The 18,299-nt window shown below is 50.9% G+C and overlaps 1 protein-coding gene across 1 annotated transcript; it reads right to left on the minus strand.

Moving 5' to 3' along the window:
* Window positions 1–102: 102 nt before the first annotated feature.
* On the minus strand, window positions 103–15,134 carry LOC133351803 (homeobox protein BarH-like 2). The gene is made up of 3 exons (XM_061567336.1): window positions 14,821–15,134; window positions 7,921–8,005; window positions 103–1,712 (listed from the first exon to the last, which is right to left on the minus strand). Exons 1-3 carry the CDS (start codon window positions 15,132–15,134, stop codon window positions 1,449–1,451), a joined length of 663 nt encoding a protein of 220 aa, XP_061423320.1. The 3' UTR covers window positions 103–1,448.
* Between the last annotated feature and the right edge of the window lie 3,165 nt (window positions 15,135–18,299).

Genomic DNA, 18,299 nt, shown 5'->3' on the forward strand with positions numbered 1-18,299 from the left:
AATCATAAAGTGACGACGTATTTGCGAAACGACGTAAAAAGAGGAAGAAATAAATCGGAGAATTGCTAGAAAGACATTTTCCGAATCCCCACCTCTCCCCCCCCCTGCCCCTCAATTTTATGACGATTGTTGCTCTCGGAGTGAAGTGACGAGACGAAGGCTCCATCCCCGACCTCCCGTGTTGTGAGAGAACGTCCCGCGGAATGGGATATCACAGAGCCACCTCCGAGACCTCGTCTTCATTCGAGTGGTGCACAGAGACCAGGGGGGGAGTGGACGGACGAAATGTTCTTCGGAGGTCGCGTGGTAGGGATAACCGCGAATCTCCGCTGCCAGAAGTAAAACGATCGCACCAAAAAAGATTCGTAACAAGTGGAGAGACGACCGAGATAATATAACGAAACTCCGGGTCGCCTCTTGCGAGTCGAACGTCAGAGTTCAAGGTCCATCACCCGTGACCCCTTAGTCACACTGAATCCTCACTGTGTCGATTCGATCGCTCTGCTGTTAACAGAAGAGGGGCCCATTGCCCGAAACGTCGCCGATGACGTGTCTTCTTTTGGTCTTTCTTTCTGGCAGCAGTGTTTTCGACGAATGCGTTGAGCGTTTTTCGTTGTTTGTACACCGCTGCCAACGAGGTGGTTATCTCACACACACACGCACAAAACGACGACATGTGTGTTATTCTAGCTCGCGTCTCTATCCGCGGCGTTCAATATATTTCTCTTTTCTTCTCTCTCTTTCTCTCTTGCTTCGCGAAAAAATAATGATCCCGCGACAAAGGCCCCGGGGAGTCCTCACAACCTTTACCAGGTCACCGAACAAATGGCAGGCACAGCAGAGACCGCTGTCATCACAGTCCGCTAACCTCCAACCCTCACCAGTTCCCCCCCCCCGCCGCCCGCCTCCACCGCCTTTGTATCTTCTACAGTCGGTATTTATACAAGCACACGCGCATTGTGTGCCCGTGTGTGTTGTCCCGTTACATATACCTACCTGTATACTGTATTTCCGTTGGAGGGGGATGTCGCGTGTGTGTGTGTGGGGGGGGGGGGGGGTTGCGTTGTTGTAGGAAGGTTCCAGCTCTTTCTCTAGCTGTGGCAAAGTCTCTGCTTGTCTAGAAACACAAGCGCCGTTTGCCTCTCACAAAGTGGTACTCGATTTATCGACCCCCGCGCCTGATATAGAGATGATGGGCTGAATTGTCCACCAGTCACTCAGGTCGGTCGTAGCAACGATCACAACGGCAACAGCACCCAGCCATTCGACCGCGAAGTGACGGTGCTTGTGCCAGGCTAGGTGCACCTCGTGGTATGGGTTCAGAGCGCGTTGGTGCCACCACAAGCCCACACACACACAGGTATATACACAGTATACACAATCATATTGCTTGAAGCATCAGCGCAGACTTTAGACCACGGCTGAGTTCATCTGCGTGGACTTCGCATTCACGGAGCCGCCGCAACGGAGCCGCAAACTGTCGGAGGCTCAGGTTCGACTCTGGGTTCGGGTCGTCTGGCAGGTGGCGGCTGCTGTTGTTGCTGCTGCTGCTGTTGCTGCTGTTGCGGCTGTTGCGGCTGTTGCTGCTGCGGCTGCTGCTGTTGCTGCTGCTGCCGTTCCTCCGCCTCCAGTTGCTCGCTGGTCGGAATCGAATTCTTGCGAGGACGACCCTTGGGCTTGGTGGGCGACTCCAACCCTCCGCCCTGCAACACCTGCGAACACGGGCACACGGATGTTGTTAGCGAGCACCTATTAAGGTGTGGGGGGGGGTGGCAAAACGGATGCTGTTAGCGAGCACCTATTAAAGTGTGTGTGGGGGGGGGGTGGCAAAACGGATGCTGTTAGCGAGCACCTATTAAGGTGTGGGGGAGGCAAAACGGATGCTGTTAGCGAGCACCTATTAAGGTGTGGGGGGGTGGCAAAACGGATGCTGTTAGCGAGCACCTATTAAGGTGTGGGGGGGGCAAAACGGATGCTGTTAGCGAGCACCTATTAAGGTGTGGGGGGTGGGGGGCAAAACGGATGCTGTTAGCGAGCACCTATTAAAGTGTGGGGGAGGGGTGGCAAAACGGATGCTGTTAGCGAGCACCTATTAAGGTGTGGGGGGGGGGGGTGGCAAAACGGATGTTGTTAGCGAGCACCTATTAAGGTGTGGGGGGGGGGGTGGGGCAAAACGGATGCTGTTAGCGAGCACCTATTAAGGTGTGGGAGGGGGCATAACGGATGCTTTTAGCGAGCACCTATTAAGGTGTGGGGGGGGGGCAAAACGGATGCTGTTAGCGAGCACCTATTAAGGTGTGGGGAGGGGGGGGACATAACGGATGCTGTTAGCGAGCACCTATTAAGGTGTGGGGAGGGGGGGGCATAACGGATGCTGTTAGCGAGCACCTATTAAGGTGTGGGGAGGGGGGGGCATAACGGATGCTGTTAGCGAGCACCTATTAATGTGTGGGGGGGGGGACGGCGCGCGAGATAGTGGGGTGTGACTCTCCCGGCTGCCTTTGTCTCCCCCCGAGTGAGCGTTGTGATCGCCGAGTCGTGTTGTTGTGGTCAGCAGAGAGGTTGAGATGTAAGGCCGTGGTCGGGAATGAAAACTGGGGGAAGCCGGGGTTTTAAGAAAGGTAAAGGATGCTCCATGTAGCCTCAGCAGGCTACTGGGGCAAGTGTGCCTATGGAGGCCGGAACGGCACGCGAGGGGGTGGGTGTCTAGCAACACTCACAGCCGCCTTTGTCTCCCTCGTGGCGATGTTTGCACACCGCATCAGGTACTCACTTGAGGCTGAGTCAACCTAGGGGAGGCCCAGGACCGGTTCAGATAATCGTCACTGGTTTGGCCGTGAGTAGGAATGGAACTCGGGTCGCCGGATTCATAGCGCAGCGCGCTAACCGCTGCACTACCGCTCCACACTACTCACCAACACACCCACTCCGCATCAGCTACTCACTTGAGGCCGAGTCAACCTAGGGGAGGCCCAGGAGTTCGTGGCGCAGCTTGCAAACCCGCTGCGCTACCGCTCATCGCTCTCTTAATGAACTAAACACTTTGGGTTCATCCGTGTTCGTTTAAAAAAAAAAACAATCTTAGAGTTTCCAACATTAATGCACACGTTTAAAATTTCATCTCTCTCTCTCTCTCTTACATCTTTAAAGTCTGCCCGTGTCGAGCAAATACACAATGTTTAAATATTGTAATGTAAGTTGACGTGTGTTTTTTCTAATATATGTATGTCTATTACACAGTATGTGGGTGGGCTTATTAATATATGTGTGTGTGTGTCTCTGTTCGTGTGTCTATAACTTATATAGTATTTAATATACGATACTTACATTTTCCAAAATAGCCCAAAATTATTTAATAGATACGACACATGAAATGGAACACGCGGGGAACACAGACAGAACCGACGGGTGTCTTTGAAGATTATTTTTCTTTAAAATACGTATTCATAGCGTAAAAAGTCACCTTCTTCTAAGCCGTCTGGCCGGCGTGGAAGAGTAGGCCAAACACCCTCTCTCGGACTGTCTGTAGTGTAGGCCCTTCCGCCAGCAGTTGTGCGAGGAAAGCAATTGCAGGGCTGCGCCTTGAACTTTTATTTTATTTTCGACCACAACCAGAAGTTTAACCGCAACGCGATGCGAATGAGCGCTGTCAGCGAGCGCCTATTAAGGCCAGCACGTGCAAAACCGTCGACATGTGGCTAACATTCACCGAGGGCATCTATCTGCCTCGTGTAGCCCACACTTTCCCAAGGTCGTGGACTCGAGTAACGGGTCTGAGTTGACTCGGCACCACCACCACCACGATCGTTGCGACTATCATCATCGCCACCAAAACAAAGACAAAGATGGCCCGTGTAGCCTTAACAGACTGTTGGGGCAAGTGCTGTTAGCGAGTAGCAATCTATGAAGGCCGGAACGGCACACGTGGAGGTGGATGGCCAGCACCACACCCGGCCGCCTTTGTCTCCCGAGTGACGATGTGTACACACCGCACCAGGTACTCATTTAAGGCTGAGTCGAGCTAGAGGGAGGGCCAGGAGCGGTTCAGATAATCGTCACCGATGTTGGTCGTGAGCGGGAATCGAACTCGGGTCGCCGTACACACACACACGCACGCGAGCACTCCACACGACCACACTGGAGCAAACCCACCGACAAGCAAACTTGTTTTGTGCCGAGTCAATCTAGGGGAGGCCCGCTCCGTGTCCAGATACTAATCAGAGCACGTTCACAATCAGGTAAGGCTTCGATTTCAGTTCCTGGTTTTTTTTTGGTGGGGGGGGGAGGTGAGTCAGCCCATCATCCTACTTCACGGCCGATAAAAATGAGTACCACTTTGTGAGCAAGTCAACAGTTGGTTGTGCTATGTCAATGGTTCTTAAGCTGGGGTGCGAGAGATGACCAGATTTATTTTTAGAAGGTAAATAATCGAAAACACAAATGAACCACCGTCCTATGTTTACGAAGGCACTCTGCGGACCCGCCATAGGAACGTGGAATTTTCAACCCGCCGACATCAGGTGGCGTCGAAAAATTCCACACTCTCACGTTGACTCTCTGTGTAACCCAGGCTTCCTCGCTAACTTTCAGCGGGGGGGGGGGGGGGGTACGGGGGCCACTTGCAATGAAGACTCTCGCTGGGCGCGCGTGACTTCAGCGAAGGGGAGGCATGAACGTAGCTTGTCGAGATATTTAATGCACTGCCCCCCCCTCTCTCCCACGCGCCTTCTTCATTCATCCTTAAATAAACAAAGGTGAGGGATGAATCATGGTAAGGTAGGGGGGGCGAGCGAGCGAGCGAGCGAGCGAGCGGGGGGTGGGTTGGCAATGCTTCAGTCGGCTTGGCCCAAGTAATTATCTCTCTCTCTCTTCCCCGGCACACAAAGGCGCTCACTGTGTTGTGTTTAGAGAGCTCCTTTCGTGTTGCGTTGTTGCGTGAGATGCCTCCGAGACTGAAATGACGCTCCTGCGAAGAGGATGCGATGGAGCAGCGCCGCAACTTGCGCTGCTTGTGGATTGAAAATTCCTCTTCTTGGTTCTTTCGGTAAAGCCACGTAGAAGGGAAATAATAAAATAATAAAAATAAAACATAATGAAATAATTCTCACGACGTTTCGGCCACAACGCAAGCAGCCGTCCTGCTTGCGTTGTGGCCGAAACGTCGTGAGAATTTTATATTTTATTTTTATTATTTTATTATTTCCCTTCTACGTGACTTTACCGAAAGAACCAAGAAGATGAATCCCTGCAGTCACGAAAGCTTTAAATCGAGATTGAAAACTCGTTCTTTTGTAACTGCTTTCTTTGCGTCTCGTTCGTTGTCCTTCCTCAGCACATCCGATGAAACACGGTTGGCCCCGTACGGCGCGAAAGAAATTCAACATACACACGTGCGTATAACCAAATACGTCACGCATGGACTCGATATGTATCTGTCCACGTAACTGAATAACAGTGATACTGGTAGGAACCTCCTGGTTACACGAGCCCACACGGGATTATTGTGTCCGTCGTGCAGGGAGGGGCTGGGTGGGGAGGGAGGGGCTGGGTGGAGAGGAGATGGTGGGGAGGGGCTTGGTGGGGAGGGTGGGGCTGGGTGGGGAGGGGAGGGTGGGGAGGGGCCGGGTGGGGAGGGTGGGGAGGGGCTGAGTGGGGAAGGTGGGAAGGGACTGGGTGGGGAGGGTGGGGCTGGGTGGGGGGTGGAAGGGGTGGGGCTGGGTGGGGAGGGGCTGGTCATCCCGTGGTGCCCTTATAAAACCCAACGTTTCACCTACTCACGCCGGCTTGTGCCCGCCCTCACAGTCGGGCATATTTCCGGAATACACCACGCCGCCGTTGACCCTGGCCATTGACCGAGCAACCCAACGTTCCTACCAGCTCCCTCCGCAGGAATGTGTTATTTCTATTTTTGTTACGCAACTCATCTGCCGAACAGCCTTCTGGGAGGAGTGAATCGTATCAGCGGCATTGGTTCAGCACGAGCAAAACTCAGGACCGGTGTCGACTTTCATTGTGTCTCATCAGCGGAGTCAGCCTCGCTTGAAGCAATGCCCCGGCGAAGTGCCCAACGTTCAGAGGCAACGCCCCAGGTAGGTTCCAAATTAGTCCTCGGATTATGACAAAGACAAAGACACCCCCCCTCCCCGTATAGCCTCAACAGACTGTTGGGGCAAGTGCTCTTAGCGACTATATCGCGCATAGCACAGACGCGATCAGCAAGTTCGCGGCGGTGAATATTAATCACAGAATCAGTGTGAATGGTTACACGATCAATAGCAGAGTGAACAAATAATATGACGTAAATAACGTGAATATATGGTGTTTATAGTACCGTACGCATTAACATTTTAAGTAAGTTGACGTGCAGGTGGCTATGAGTAGGGTTTCTGTGTTTCATTATACGTGGTCAACATATTCTGAGAAAATTGTTTTTGTTCTCTCTGAAACGTGATATATTTCATTTAACGCTTCGTCTCACGGCATATGCACCACGTTTCCTCTCGCCTGGCTGTGCTGGAGCGAGTTGCGTAGAGCGAGCGGATCACAGAGGGCATCTTGTGAGGTTAAAATCCAGGTTTGCCGGGGATCTACTCAGTGCATCATCCCCTCCGGGGTCGATAGAATGAGTACCACTTTGTGGAGGAAATCAATAGTGGTTGTCGTATGGATAGACCCGCCAACCCCCCCCCCCTCACCGCCATAGGAATGTGGAATTTCCACCACTAGCTATGCACCCGCTGTGAGCAGGAAATGAACACAAATGTTTCAATGCCAATTTAAGCACCAAATCGCGCATGCTGTTTGGTAATTGAGAAAATACACAAATTATTCCGCTCAAGAATTGGACCAAATATTTCCACATTCGTAATTTAATACGGCATTTTTTGTTCTAATAAATGTATGTAGGATAGAGTCGAACAGATTAAACCGCACATATATAATAATAATTGTAGAAAATTATCCTACTTCCAAAATGCAAACACAAAGGCAATTTGTACTTTTTCTGCTCAATGAGCATAGAACATTCTAATTTGATGCAATTACTAAAAATAAACTACCATTTGAAAACCATGAAACTACACTTCAACTGCTACCAATCGCAGTCACACAATGCCCTGCATTGCCATTCGTGTTTAGTTTCATTCATCGCAGAAGCTTGCATTAATACATAACATATGTTTACCTACCACCAAATTACGAATACGTGCGCTCAATTTAAATCGCATCTCGGAAGCTAAGCAGAATTGGGCCTGGTTGGCTATTGGATGGGAGAAATCGGGGCTTGTCAGGAGTTTGCTGAGGGTGAGTGTGGCTAGAGAAGAAATGGGTTGATGTGGTACAGGAGGATGTGGATCTGAGTGGACGTGCCGATGACTGCTACCAGCGGTGTCAAGATCGTCCTCTTTGGAGGAGGCTCGTGAAGGATGCTGCTGGGCAGTTGGAGGCAGTCGCTCTCCAAGCAACAACGGAAGACAACAAAGCTCACAACAACGAGCGGATCACCGGGTGGATAACATGAAAAAAGTTCGCACACTAGGGAGCATAGGTGGTGCATCTGCCAGTCATCTCAGTCAATCAACCTACACCATCTCCCGCTGGCGGCGAGCCTTCGACACTTTCACGTGGCCTCAGAGTGCACCTAGCCTGGCACAAGCGTCGCGGTGACGTCAACCGCCACTTAGTGGCGAACGGCGATTGCTGTTGTGGTGTGGCCAGGCGATGGGAAGTGCTGAGCGTCAGCGCCCCCTCACCTCCCTCGATCTACCACATGCGCCTCCATACTCCATCTCCTTCCTTCCCTTCCTCCCTCCCTCCCTCCTCCCCCCCCCTACACCCGTACTGACCAGTGTGGAGAGGCCTTCATCCAGCAGTGGATCGAACAAAACAATTGAGAAGAACCAAGCTCGGAGAGGAACTTACCATCTTCTTCCATTTCATGCGTCGATTCTGGTACCAAGTCTTCACCTGGAGCTGACTCAACCCCAAGGACTCGGCCAGATCGATCCTACGAACGAGACGGGTGCAGGCGTCACAACCCCCAGCAGAAACGAGACATCGTCTGGATTACGAATCGACCCCCTTTGTGAGCGGTCCGTTAAAATTCGCGCGCAAAGGTTGGCTGGGCCCGAGTCGGACCTCGCGACCGCCACGTGAACTCGCGGCCATTTTCCGATTGATCGTCACGCGCTCGCATCGTCGTCGTCGTCGTCGTCGCAAGCCATGGTCGATCCACTGCTGGACGATAGGGGATTGCCAATCCGCCGCAATGTAACAATGCCCCCGTCGGGCGCAGCGGCGCCTCGACTCCTACTGCGCGGAGGACGCGGTATGAACAATAAATGACGACGACCACGATGCTGATGGCGTTGATAGTTAAACTGCATATTTATTCCATTGGTACCTCATTTGCCAGTAAAAAAAATATGATAATTGGTTTTTTTACCCTTTTATCTGGCAACAAAACTGACACCTTTAATTAAAAAAAGGTGTCAGTTTTGTTGCCAGATAAAAGGGTAAAAAAACAATTATGCACATATATTTTGTATGAAAAATTCGTCCAGAAAATGTCACGATGGTAGTCACGTTACATGTTATTTTTTTTGTATATTTCCAGGTAAGGCACACTGAGGTGTATGCCTCTTTCTCAGAAGCGGCCTCTCGCCGCGAATGATAGCTCAACCACGTGGCTTATCACGTGGACATTTATAGCAGCCAAATACTCTAAGCGCGTGCTGTTGCTTCTAAATGTGGAGGGGAAAACCCGGAGGAATATCCACGCGACCACGGGGGAGAGAGACATGCAAATACAAAGGCGTCGGGGTCGAATCCACGACCTCCTTCATCCCAGGCGAGGGAGTTAACAGCATCTCGTCACCGCGTCTGTAAGTTAAACAAGTCAGGATTAGGATGTTTCACGCGTTACACGAGATTCATCGGTTTCCGCGCGAGACCATTCGGTGCGCGTGCCGCTAGCGAGCCGCGATATTGTCAAGGGGGTGGTCTGGCCATGAACCGCGCACGATCAACCGCCTTTGTCTCTCCTTTCCCGACGCTGACTCTCCACTTTGTGGACTCGTGGGCGAGGCGGTCAGCGGGCTACTGAGGAGGAGGAAGATGGACATCAAAGCACTGCTCTGGTCTCTATGGGACTTTTTTGCCAGTATCAAAATGATGAGAAATAAATATAGACTTTAGCCTTTCTGGCAATGAAAGAGCAGGTTCAAACTTGATTCGGAGCTTTCGTGACTGCAGGAATTACTCTTTGGTTCTTTCGGTAAAGGCGTTGTTTCTCTGTGTGCCTATCTGTGTGTGTGTGTGTCTCTCTTTCTCTCTGTGTCTTTGTATTATCTCTCTCTGCTTATGTGTCTGTCTGTGTGTCTATGTGTGTGTCTCTCTGTTTGTCTCTGTATGAGTCTCTCTCTGTGTGTCTATGTGTGTGTCTCTCTCTCTGTGTCTTTGTGTTATCTCTCTCTGCTTATGTGTCTGTCTGTGTGTCTATATGTGTGTCTCTCTGTTTGTCTCTGTGTTGTCTCTCTCTGCTTGTGTGTCTGTCTGTGTGTCTCCGTGTCTGTGTTTTGTCTCTCTCTCAAATTTAGCAATCTTTGGAAGAACGTAATTCAACCAGGTAGGGTGTTGACTGTTATGTTCGCCGACTCTCTGTGTTGTATTGCATTACATTTCTAAGTTTACTAGGTTTGTTTTCTCTTTCATTTGTACCTGATGATGATGTATTGTGTTGCAATCGAAACGTCGTATGCGTTTATTTAATTATTATTTTTATTTCTACGTGACTTTACCGAAAGAACCAAAGAGTAAAAAGAGGAAGTGTTTAAGATGTTCAAACCCCAAATAGACAACACCTTTTGCGAGGCATCAAAAGTCTGCATTAACCACACAATGTGTCTTACTCCCCACAAAAAAAGGTCACGGATATATAAATGCTCAATCCGAGCTCTTCGTGCTTTGATGCTTACATGGCCTTTGTGCCGTTCGCATTTTTGCATTCTCTGATCTAACACTGGCGCGGAGACTAGGCCACGGAGAAGGCCGACTCGTGTGTAGGCCATGCGGTTTCAAAGGCATTGCATATTGTCAGAGCGTGCCACAGGTATGTGTCGGTGACTGCAGACTGGATGCCTTGCAAAAGGTTGCTGTTTGGGTGTCTGAACACCTTAACGCCTCCTGTGTTATTGCCAGAAAGGGTAAAACCTATTCTCTTGTTTTGTTCATCACTGCAAAAATAGAAGTTTGTCTTAACAGGCTCTCACAATCTTACAGAGGTCAGAATCACGGTGGTGGTGGTGGTGATCAATGGCGGAGTCGGGATTTTCAGGTAGGGGGGGCAACTGCTCCAGCAATGAAAAATGATAGAGGAGTTGTTAGTAAGTAAGGACTTGTCCCTTGCTTTTTATTCGACGCGTGTGTGGCGATGGCGCAGCCATCGATCGAGGATAGAATTCGAACCGCGTCGTGTGATCGGCATCGCGCTCGCTGAAGGTGAATGCCTTCAGGGAAGTCGTGTGCTGTGTACGCAACTGCACACAATTATGTGAGCCACTTATAACCGCTTTGCCGCTACTTATTGCCAATTATGGACACATACTTTGTCCTATCATCTCATCGAGTCCCTGGCACGTAATAATATGCTACACAGTGGCAGTGGGGGTCGCAAAATGCCGATTTATTACAAAAAAAAAACAATGATCCGATCGAAATTAGGGATTTCGATCGGATCATTGGGGGGGGGGGACGTGCCACCCCCCCTCCCACTGTGGTGGTGGTGATGATGATGAACTGAATTAGATTGTGCGACACTCACTCGGATGGAGGTGGTAGCTATGCTAACTAGATGATGATAACGATTATAACTAATCGAATTGCATGATAAGACACGCATTTAGATGATGATGGTGGTGGCGATGGTGATGTTGGTGGTGATGTTCATGATGGTGATGGTGGTGGTGATGTTCTTGATGATGGTGGTGGGAGTGGTGGTGTTCATGATGATTATGGTGGTAGTGGTGATGCTCATGATGATGATGGTAGTGGTGATGTTCGTGAAGATGATGGTGGTAGTGGTGATGCCTATGATGATTATGGTGGCAGTGGTGATGCTCATGACATTGATGATGGTAGTGGTGATGTTCGTGAAGATGATGGTGGTAGTGGTGATGGTTCACGATAGTGATGATGATGATGATGGTGATTTCGCGCTCATTTACCTTGTAAAAGCATTGAAGCCATTGACATTTCCCCATCTGCAGTACGGGCAGAGACAGAAGGCAGACGGACCATCTGCCCTGCATCAGGCCCAATGGACTACTGTATAGTTTTTTTTCAATCACCACACTTTAAATAACAAACGCCACTCACGGTTTTCCAGACTCAGCGTTTGTGTGCAGGTGGATTCACTAAATAGTTAACATCTCGTGCCGGTGACACCACGGTGGCAGGATGTTAACTGCCTCGCCTGATATACAGCAAAGTGTGGGTTCGATCCCGATCCTGGACGCCTGCTGTTTATTTGGAGTTTTCGTGTTCTCTCCGCGGTCGCGTGGATTTTTCTCCGGGTCCTCCGGTTTTTCTCTCACCACATTTAAACACGCGCCTTTAGAGCATTTGGCTGCTATAAATTTCCACGTGATAGACCACTTCTTTGAGCTATCATCTGTGGCCGTGTCGCTTCTTTAAAAAAAAGCTATACAGCTCAGTGGGCCTTACCTGGTAAAATAAAAAATGTAGTTCAGTTGAAACACGCAGGCAACGTGTGGTGATTGTGACGATGATGATGATGATTTTTACAATGTCTATTTGACGATGATGATGATGATGGGACCCAAGCACCTGTTCTGGGCTCTCACCTGTCCAGTTATCATAGAATGCTGCATTCAACTTAACTGTTAAAAGTCTTCATTTCATAACTAACGAGGGTTTTGTAATATTGTCCGACGGCTGGGGACAGACATTCCTATCGGTGGCCACCTGCAACACGAGCGGTTGTTTACTTACAGGCTCTGATGTGGGCATCGGGACAATGGATTATTGAAACTATCTGTGCTGGAGATGTGTATACTGGAGTCCTATCTTGCTATTCATGGCGATGATTTCTCCAGATTGTCTCCTACACGACGGACTCACGTCTCCTTATATATTAGTACTATTTTTCGTTTCATATATAAAATATATGTTATCATTAGGATGATGTTGGCAATGATGACGATGTTGGCAATGATGATGATGATGATATTGCCGATGATTAGGAGGAGGATGTTGACGATGATGTTTGAAATGTCTATTATATATAACATATTTTTTATTATATTATAATTAACCTTATGGCGGTACCCTAGGGTACCATAGTACCCCGGCTCTCGCACAATGTCCGTGATGCAGTCATTTTTAGTCTGTCGATGATCGGCGATGCGGCAATCGACTCATCTCGACGAGCTGTACACGATGCACCACGTGGTGCGTACCGCCAGCGTTCAGGGTCTCGGCGCAATCGTTCTCGCTGCGTTTCGACATCGCGGAGTGTGGCACCGATTTCGGATTGATTGGTGCCCCAGTCGCGGCGTTGAGTACACCCTTGGACAAAAATAGTGTCCCAGAAATAAAATATTTAATTGCCTCGGCCCATTTGTATTATTTTGTAACCCAGGGTACCGCCATGAGGATCATTACATATTTTGTTTTAATGGCTAAGCATCCCATTACAGGACCCTACTGAAAAATAAGAGTCCTGAGACTCATTGAGGCTTTCCATACTGAATGATTTATTTTGTACAGCCTGCTGATCAATCAGCACCCTAACACACACCATGAGACAAAGATGGACTCATGTGGGGGGGGGGGGCGCACGGATACCAGTCCTCTTGTCTATTCAAAATCAAAGTGATTTCTTGTGGAGGCGTTCGTATCTTTGCATCCATGGGCCAGTGGCAGAAATTCCACGTTCCTATGACGGGGGCGAGCACATTCCATAGGGGCAACTACTGTTGACATCCCCCACAAAATTATGTTCATTGCATCGACCCCCCGGACATGAGGAAGGCGACGGGGTCAAGCACCAAAACCAGAATCTGATTCATCGCGACATTGGAATGGCGACATTGGAATCGCGAGCCGCTCACGAACTCGCTCGCTCCACACCAGCAGCTGGCCTGTGAAGAACAGCGAGCAGTGGAGGTTGAGATCCTGTGACCCAACCACACCCACCACTCACCACCCACCACTCACCACTCACCACCCACCACCCCACCACCCACCACTCACCACCCACCACCCACCACTCACCACCCACCACTCACCACCCACCACCCGCCCCACCACCCATCACCCACCACCCACACTCACTCACCACCCACAACTCACCACTCACCACCCACCACTCACCACTCACCACCCACCACTCACCACCCACCACCCACCACCGACCACCCACTACTCACCATCCACCACTCATCACCCACCACTCACCACTGATTACCCACCACTCATCACCCACCACCCACCACTCACCACCCACCACTCACCACCCACCACTCACCACTCACCACCCACCACCCACCACTCACCACCCACCACTCACCACCCACCACTCACCACCCACCACCCACCACTCACCACCCACCACCATCATCCCACCACTCACCACCCACCACCCACCAACCACCACCACCACCCACTACCACCACCCACTACTCACCACCCACCACCCACCACTCACCACCCACCTACCACCACTCACCACTCACCACCCACCACCCACCACCCACCACCCATCATCCCACCACTCACCACCCACCACCCACCACCCACCACCCACCACCCACCACTCACCACCCACCACTCACCACCCACCACCCACCACCCACCACTCACCACCCACCACCCACCACCCACCACCCACTACCCACCACCCACTACTCACCACCCACCACCCACCACTCACCACCCACCTACCACCACTCACCACTCACCACCCACCACTCACCACCCACCCACCACTCACCACTCACCTCCCACCACCCACCACCCACCACCACCACCACTCACCACCCACCACTCACCACCCACCACTCACCCCACCACTCACCACTCACCACCCCCACTCACCACTCACCACCCACCACTCACCACCCACCACACCCACCACTCACCACCCACCACTCACCACCCACCACTCACCACCCACCACTCACCACTCACCACCCACCACCCACCACCCACCACCCATCACCCACCACCCACCACTCACCACTCACCACCCACCACTCACCACCCACCACTCACCACCCACCACCCACCACTCACCACCCACTACTCACCACTCACCACTCACCACTCACCACCCACCACCCATCACCCACCACTCACCACCCACCACCCACCACTCACCACTCACCTCCCACCACCCACCACTCACCACTCACCTCCCACCACCCACCACCCACCACCCCACCACCACACCACACCCACCACCACCACCCACCACTCACCACCCACTACTCACCACTCACCACCCACCACCCATCACCCACCACCCATCACTCACCACCCACCACTCACCACTCACCACCCACCACTCACCACCCACCACTCACCACCCACCACCCACCACTCACCACCCACCACTCACCACCCACCACCCACCCCACCACCCATCACCCACCACCCATCACTCACCACCCACCACTCACCACTCACCACCCACCACTCACCACTCACCACCCACCACTCACCACCCACCACTCACCACCACCCATCCACTCACCACCCACCTACCACCACCCACCACCCACCCCACCACCCATCACCCACCTGTCGGGCGTGGACAGGTACTTCTGCTTCTCGAACTTCTTCTCGAGGCCGAGCAGCTGCAGCTCGGTGAAGACGGTGCGACTCCGCCGGCACTTCTTCCCTTTCCTGCCGCACGACTCCGCCTCCGCCGCGGCCGCCGCCGCAGCAGCCGCCGCCGCAGCCCCGAGCTTCCCGCGGAGGTGCAGGGCGATGGACAGCGAGTGCACCGAGCTCCCCACGCCAGGACGGCCGGGCCCCCCGCTCCCTGTGTGGTCCCCTCCGCACATCATTCCCCCCGAGGCACCGCCGCCGCCGCCACCGTTGCCGCCACCCATCGGGCCACCGCCACCGCCGCCGCCTCCTCCTCCTCCCAAGAACGTGGCCCCCGCTTGCACGGCGTGGTGGTGGTGGTGGAGGGCGGCTCCTCCGCCCGTGAACTTCAGCAGAGCCGCGTGGTCTGAGCCGGTATGGAGAGAAAGAGCAGGAGGATGAGGAGGATGATGGAGGGAGTTTAGGAGGATGGCTACCCGCAGTGGTATGGAAACCGTGCAGGTAAAATTTTGGATGTGCGGCGGGTGGCGGGTGGGGAGGGGGGGCAAAGCCGGGGCAGGCTGCGGCATGGAAACCGTGCAGGTAAAAATTGTGGATGTGCTCAAGTGGACGTCAGCGTAACGTTGCTGTGGCAGAACGCGCGAGCACACAACATGAAGCGAGCGAATGTCGTGGTAACACCGCGTTGAAGAGAAGCGTGGACACGTGATCGGTCTGTCGATGAATTGTGGCATGGTTGAGGACGCTGATTGGGGGTGAAATGGAGGGGGGGGGCATACCAGGAAGGTTGAGAGTCACTAGTTTAATGAGTATTGCAAAACGGCGATTCGATTAATCGATTAAAATAATTGATGATTGCGCTCAAACCGCGTGGGTCGCGTCGGATGCGTGCCCGTTGAGAGAAATGATTGCGTGTGATGTATGCAAATTTTACGCAAATCGTATGCAAATGAGCTCGAGTGTCGGTGCTAAGTGGATCGTTAGTTCGCATCGCAGGACCGTGAGAGATGGTGTCGCTTTGGGGAAGGGCCTTCATCCAGCAGCAGATTGATCATGGCTGACGATGACGCTGGTTTTCAAGTCATGCATATTGGCGACGCATAAAAATATAACGTTATGCATTTTAAAATATTCCTTCACAATCAAAAGTATTTCGTACACATCAACATCGCTCGCGCGGCCTTGTGGAAGTGCATCATTTTCGGCAAGCAATTGATTCAAGACAGGCAAACAGTCTGGAACGATTTCGACAAAAGTGTCTCTCATCAGCAACAATCAGTCAGTTGGCAACACGCACACCCACACAGCTCTTTTTAAAATCATTTATATTAAGTTCACTTGCTTACTTAGGACCGTGAAAATCTTTCGGTCGTTTTTTAACCCACTTCCCGTGATCCAATCGAGCTGACATTTTGCACACAGACTCGTTGTGCGTGACAATGCTTTTTCGTGGAAAAAAATCCTAAATTTTACACTGTTTAGGGAAAAAAATATATATTTAATTACCAATTGTTTAATGCTGCCAGACAATCATCTGACCCATAGGTGGCAGCCATCTCAAGCCAGAGGACGAGAGGACTCTAGCCGCCCCGATGCCACGCATATAAAGGATTTATAGTGAAAAACTTTGTTTTTATGGGTTAATTTTTATTTCAAGATTCGATTGAATCAATATTTTATACGAACAACGAATTGATTTTTAAAATGGACGATTTGAACGAAAACCAAACCGAGTCCCTATTACCGCTCACCGAGCGTACGCTCGATTGAGATAAGCCACGTGTGATGGAACACGTGCGTCGTGACGTACGTGTAAACCTACGTCATCATCATCGTCGTCATCGTCGTCGTCGTCACAATCATCAGCTGTCTACTGCGTGGTTGGACGGTCGCCATCTCTCGCGTTGTAACGATGCAACAATCCGCCTCGCTCCTGCTCACGGTGAATTGAGTCGCTTCCCTTTCGTAATGAGTCTCGAATAAGTAGCCTCGTGTGCTTTGCTGAAATAGACTGCTTATTAACATGTGTATCGATCTTGATTTTGGAGCTTTCGTGACTGCAGGAATTATTCTTTGGTTCTTTCGGTAAAGTCACGTATAAAGATAAAATAATAAATTAAATAATAGCATACGACGTTTCCATTGCAACACAATCAATCATCATCAGGTATAAATGAAATAGCAACAAAAAATCTCTCCAAATGTTCAAGCCTGCGTACTTTACTACGCGTCTCTTCGTACTCATTGACATGTACATGTTGTCTCTAACCCCTCCCTCTCTCTGCCTCCGCCCCCCTCTGTCTATTTAAGGCCACCCCACAGAGACGATCTCCCTCTCTGTACCTTTGTTACTCTCTCTATGTATCTTGGTGATATCTGTCTGCTTATATGTCTGTCTATAGTTTTCTGGTTAGATTTTTTGTTGCTATTTCATTTATACCTGATGATGATTGCTTGTGTTGCAATCGAAACGTCGTATGCTATTATTTAATTTATTATTTTATTTTTATACGTGACTTTACCGAAAGAACCAAAGAATATGTGTATCGATCAACTGTGAATCAAGCGCAGTGGTTTATTTGACCAGGTAAGGCCCCCCACTGAGCAATGTAGCTCTTTGTGAGAAGCGACCTGGTCACTAATTATAGCTCAACGAAGTGGCTTATCACGTGGTAATTTATAGCGGCCAAATACTCGAAACGGATGTTGATTCTAAATGTGGAGGGAAAAACCAGAGGACTCGGAGAAAAATCCACGCGACCACGAGGATAGAAACCTGAAAACTCCAAATATACAGCAGCAGGCGTCAGGATGGAACCCACGACCTCCTGTATACCAGGCGAGGTAGTTAGCATCTCACCAGCGTGGCGCCTACTGCTATGAATCCACCGGCCTCAGTTCCGATCCCTGGGCATGGCCAACGTCAGTGGCGAGTGATATTTGTGAACCCATTGAGTTGTGAAGTATGACCCAACAGGTTGACATCACTGACGCCGATGCGAGGTGAACGTCGGTATGGCAATGTGTTTTGCACAATTGACAAACTTCAGGAATTAGAATTTTTCCATCCGTCGCATGTGCCAACCAACGGTGCATGCCTATATACGTACATACATATGATTACGTATATATGTGAATAGCACTACACATATACAAAGACAAAGATCCCTCGTATAGCCTGTAACAGACTGTTGGGGCAAGTGCTGTTATAGAGCACCTATGAAGGCCGGCACAGCACACGAGGGGGTGGGTGACCAACACCTCGCCCGGCCGCCTTTGTCTCCCCAGTGGCGATGTTCACACAATGCTCCAGGTACTCATTTGAGGGTAAGTCGATCCAGATAATCGTCACCGGTGTTGACCATGATCAGGAATATATGCGGGATTTGTATCGCACCGTGCTAAACGCTGCCCCACGGCTCCCCACACACACATATACATACAAACGT

This window comes from Lethenteron reissneri, chromosome 38, assembly GCF_015708825.2.
Source record: "Lethenteron reissneri isolate LAM-NWPU_2019-01 chromosome 38, ASM1570882v1, whole genome shotgun sequence".
Taxonomy (NCBI): Eukaryota; Metazoa; Chordata; class Hyperoartia; order Petromyzontiformes; family Petromyzontidae; genus Lethenteron; species Lethenteron reissneri.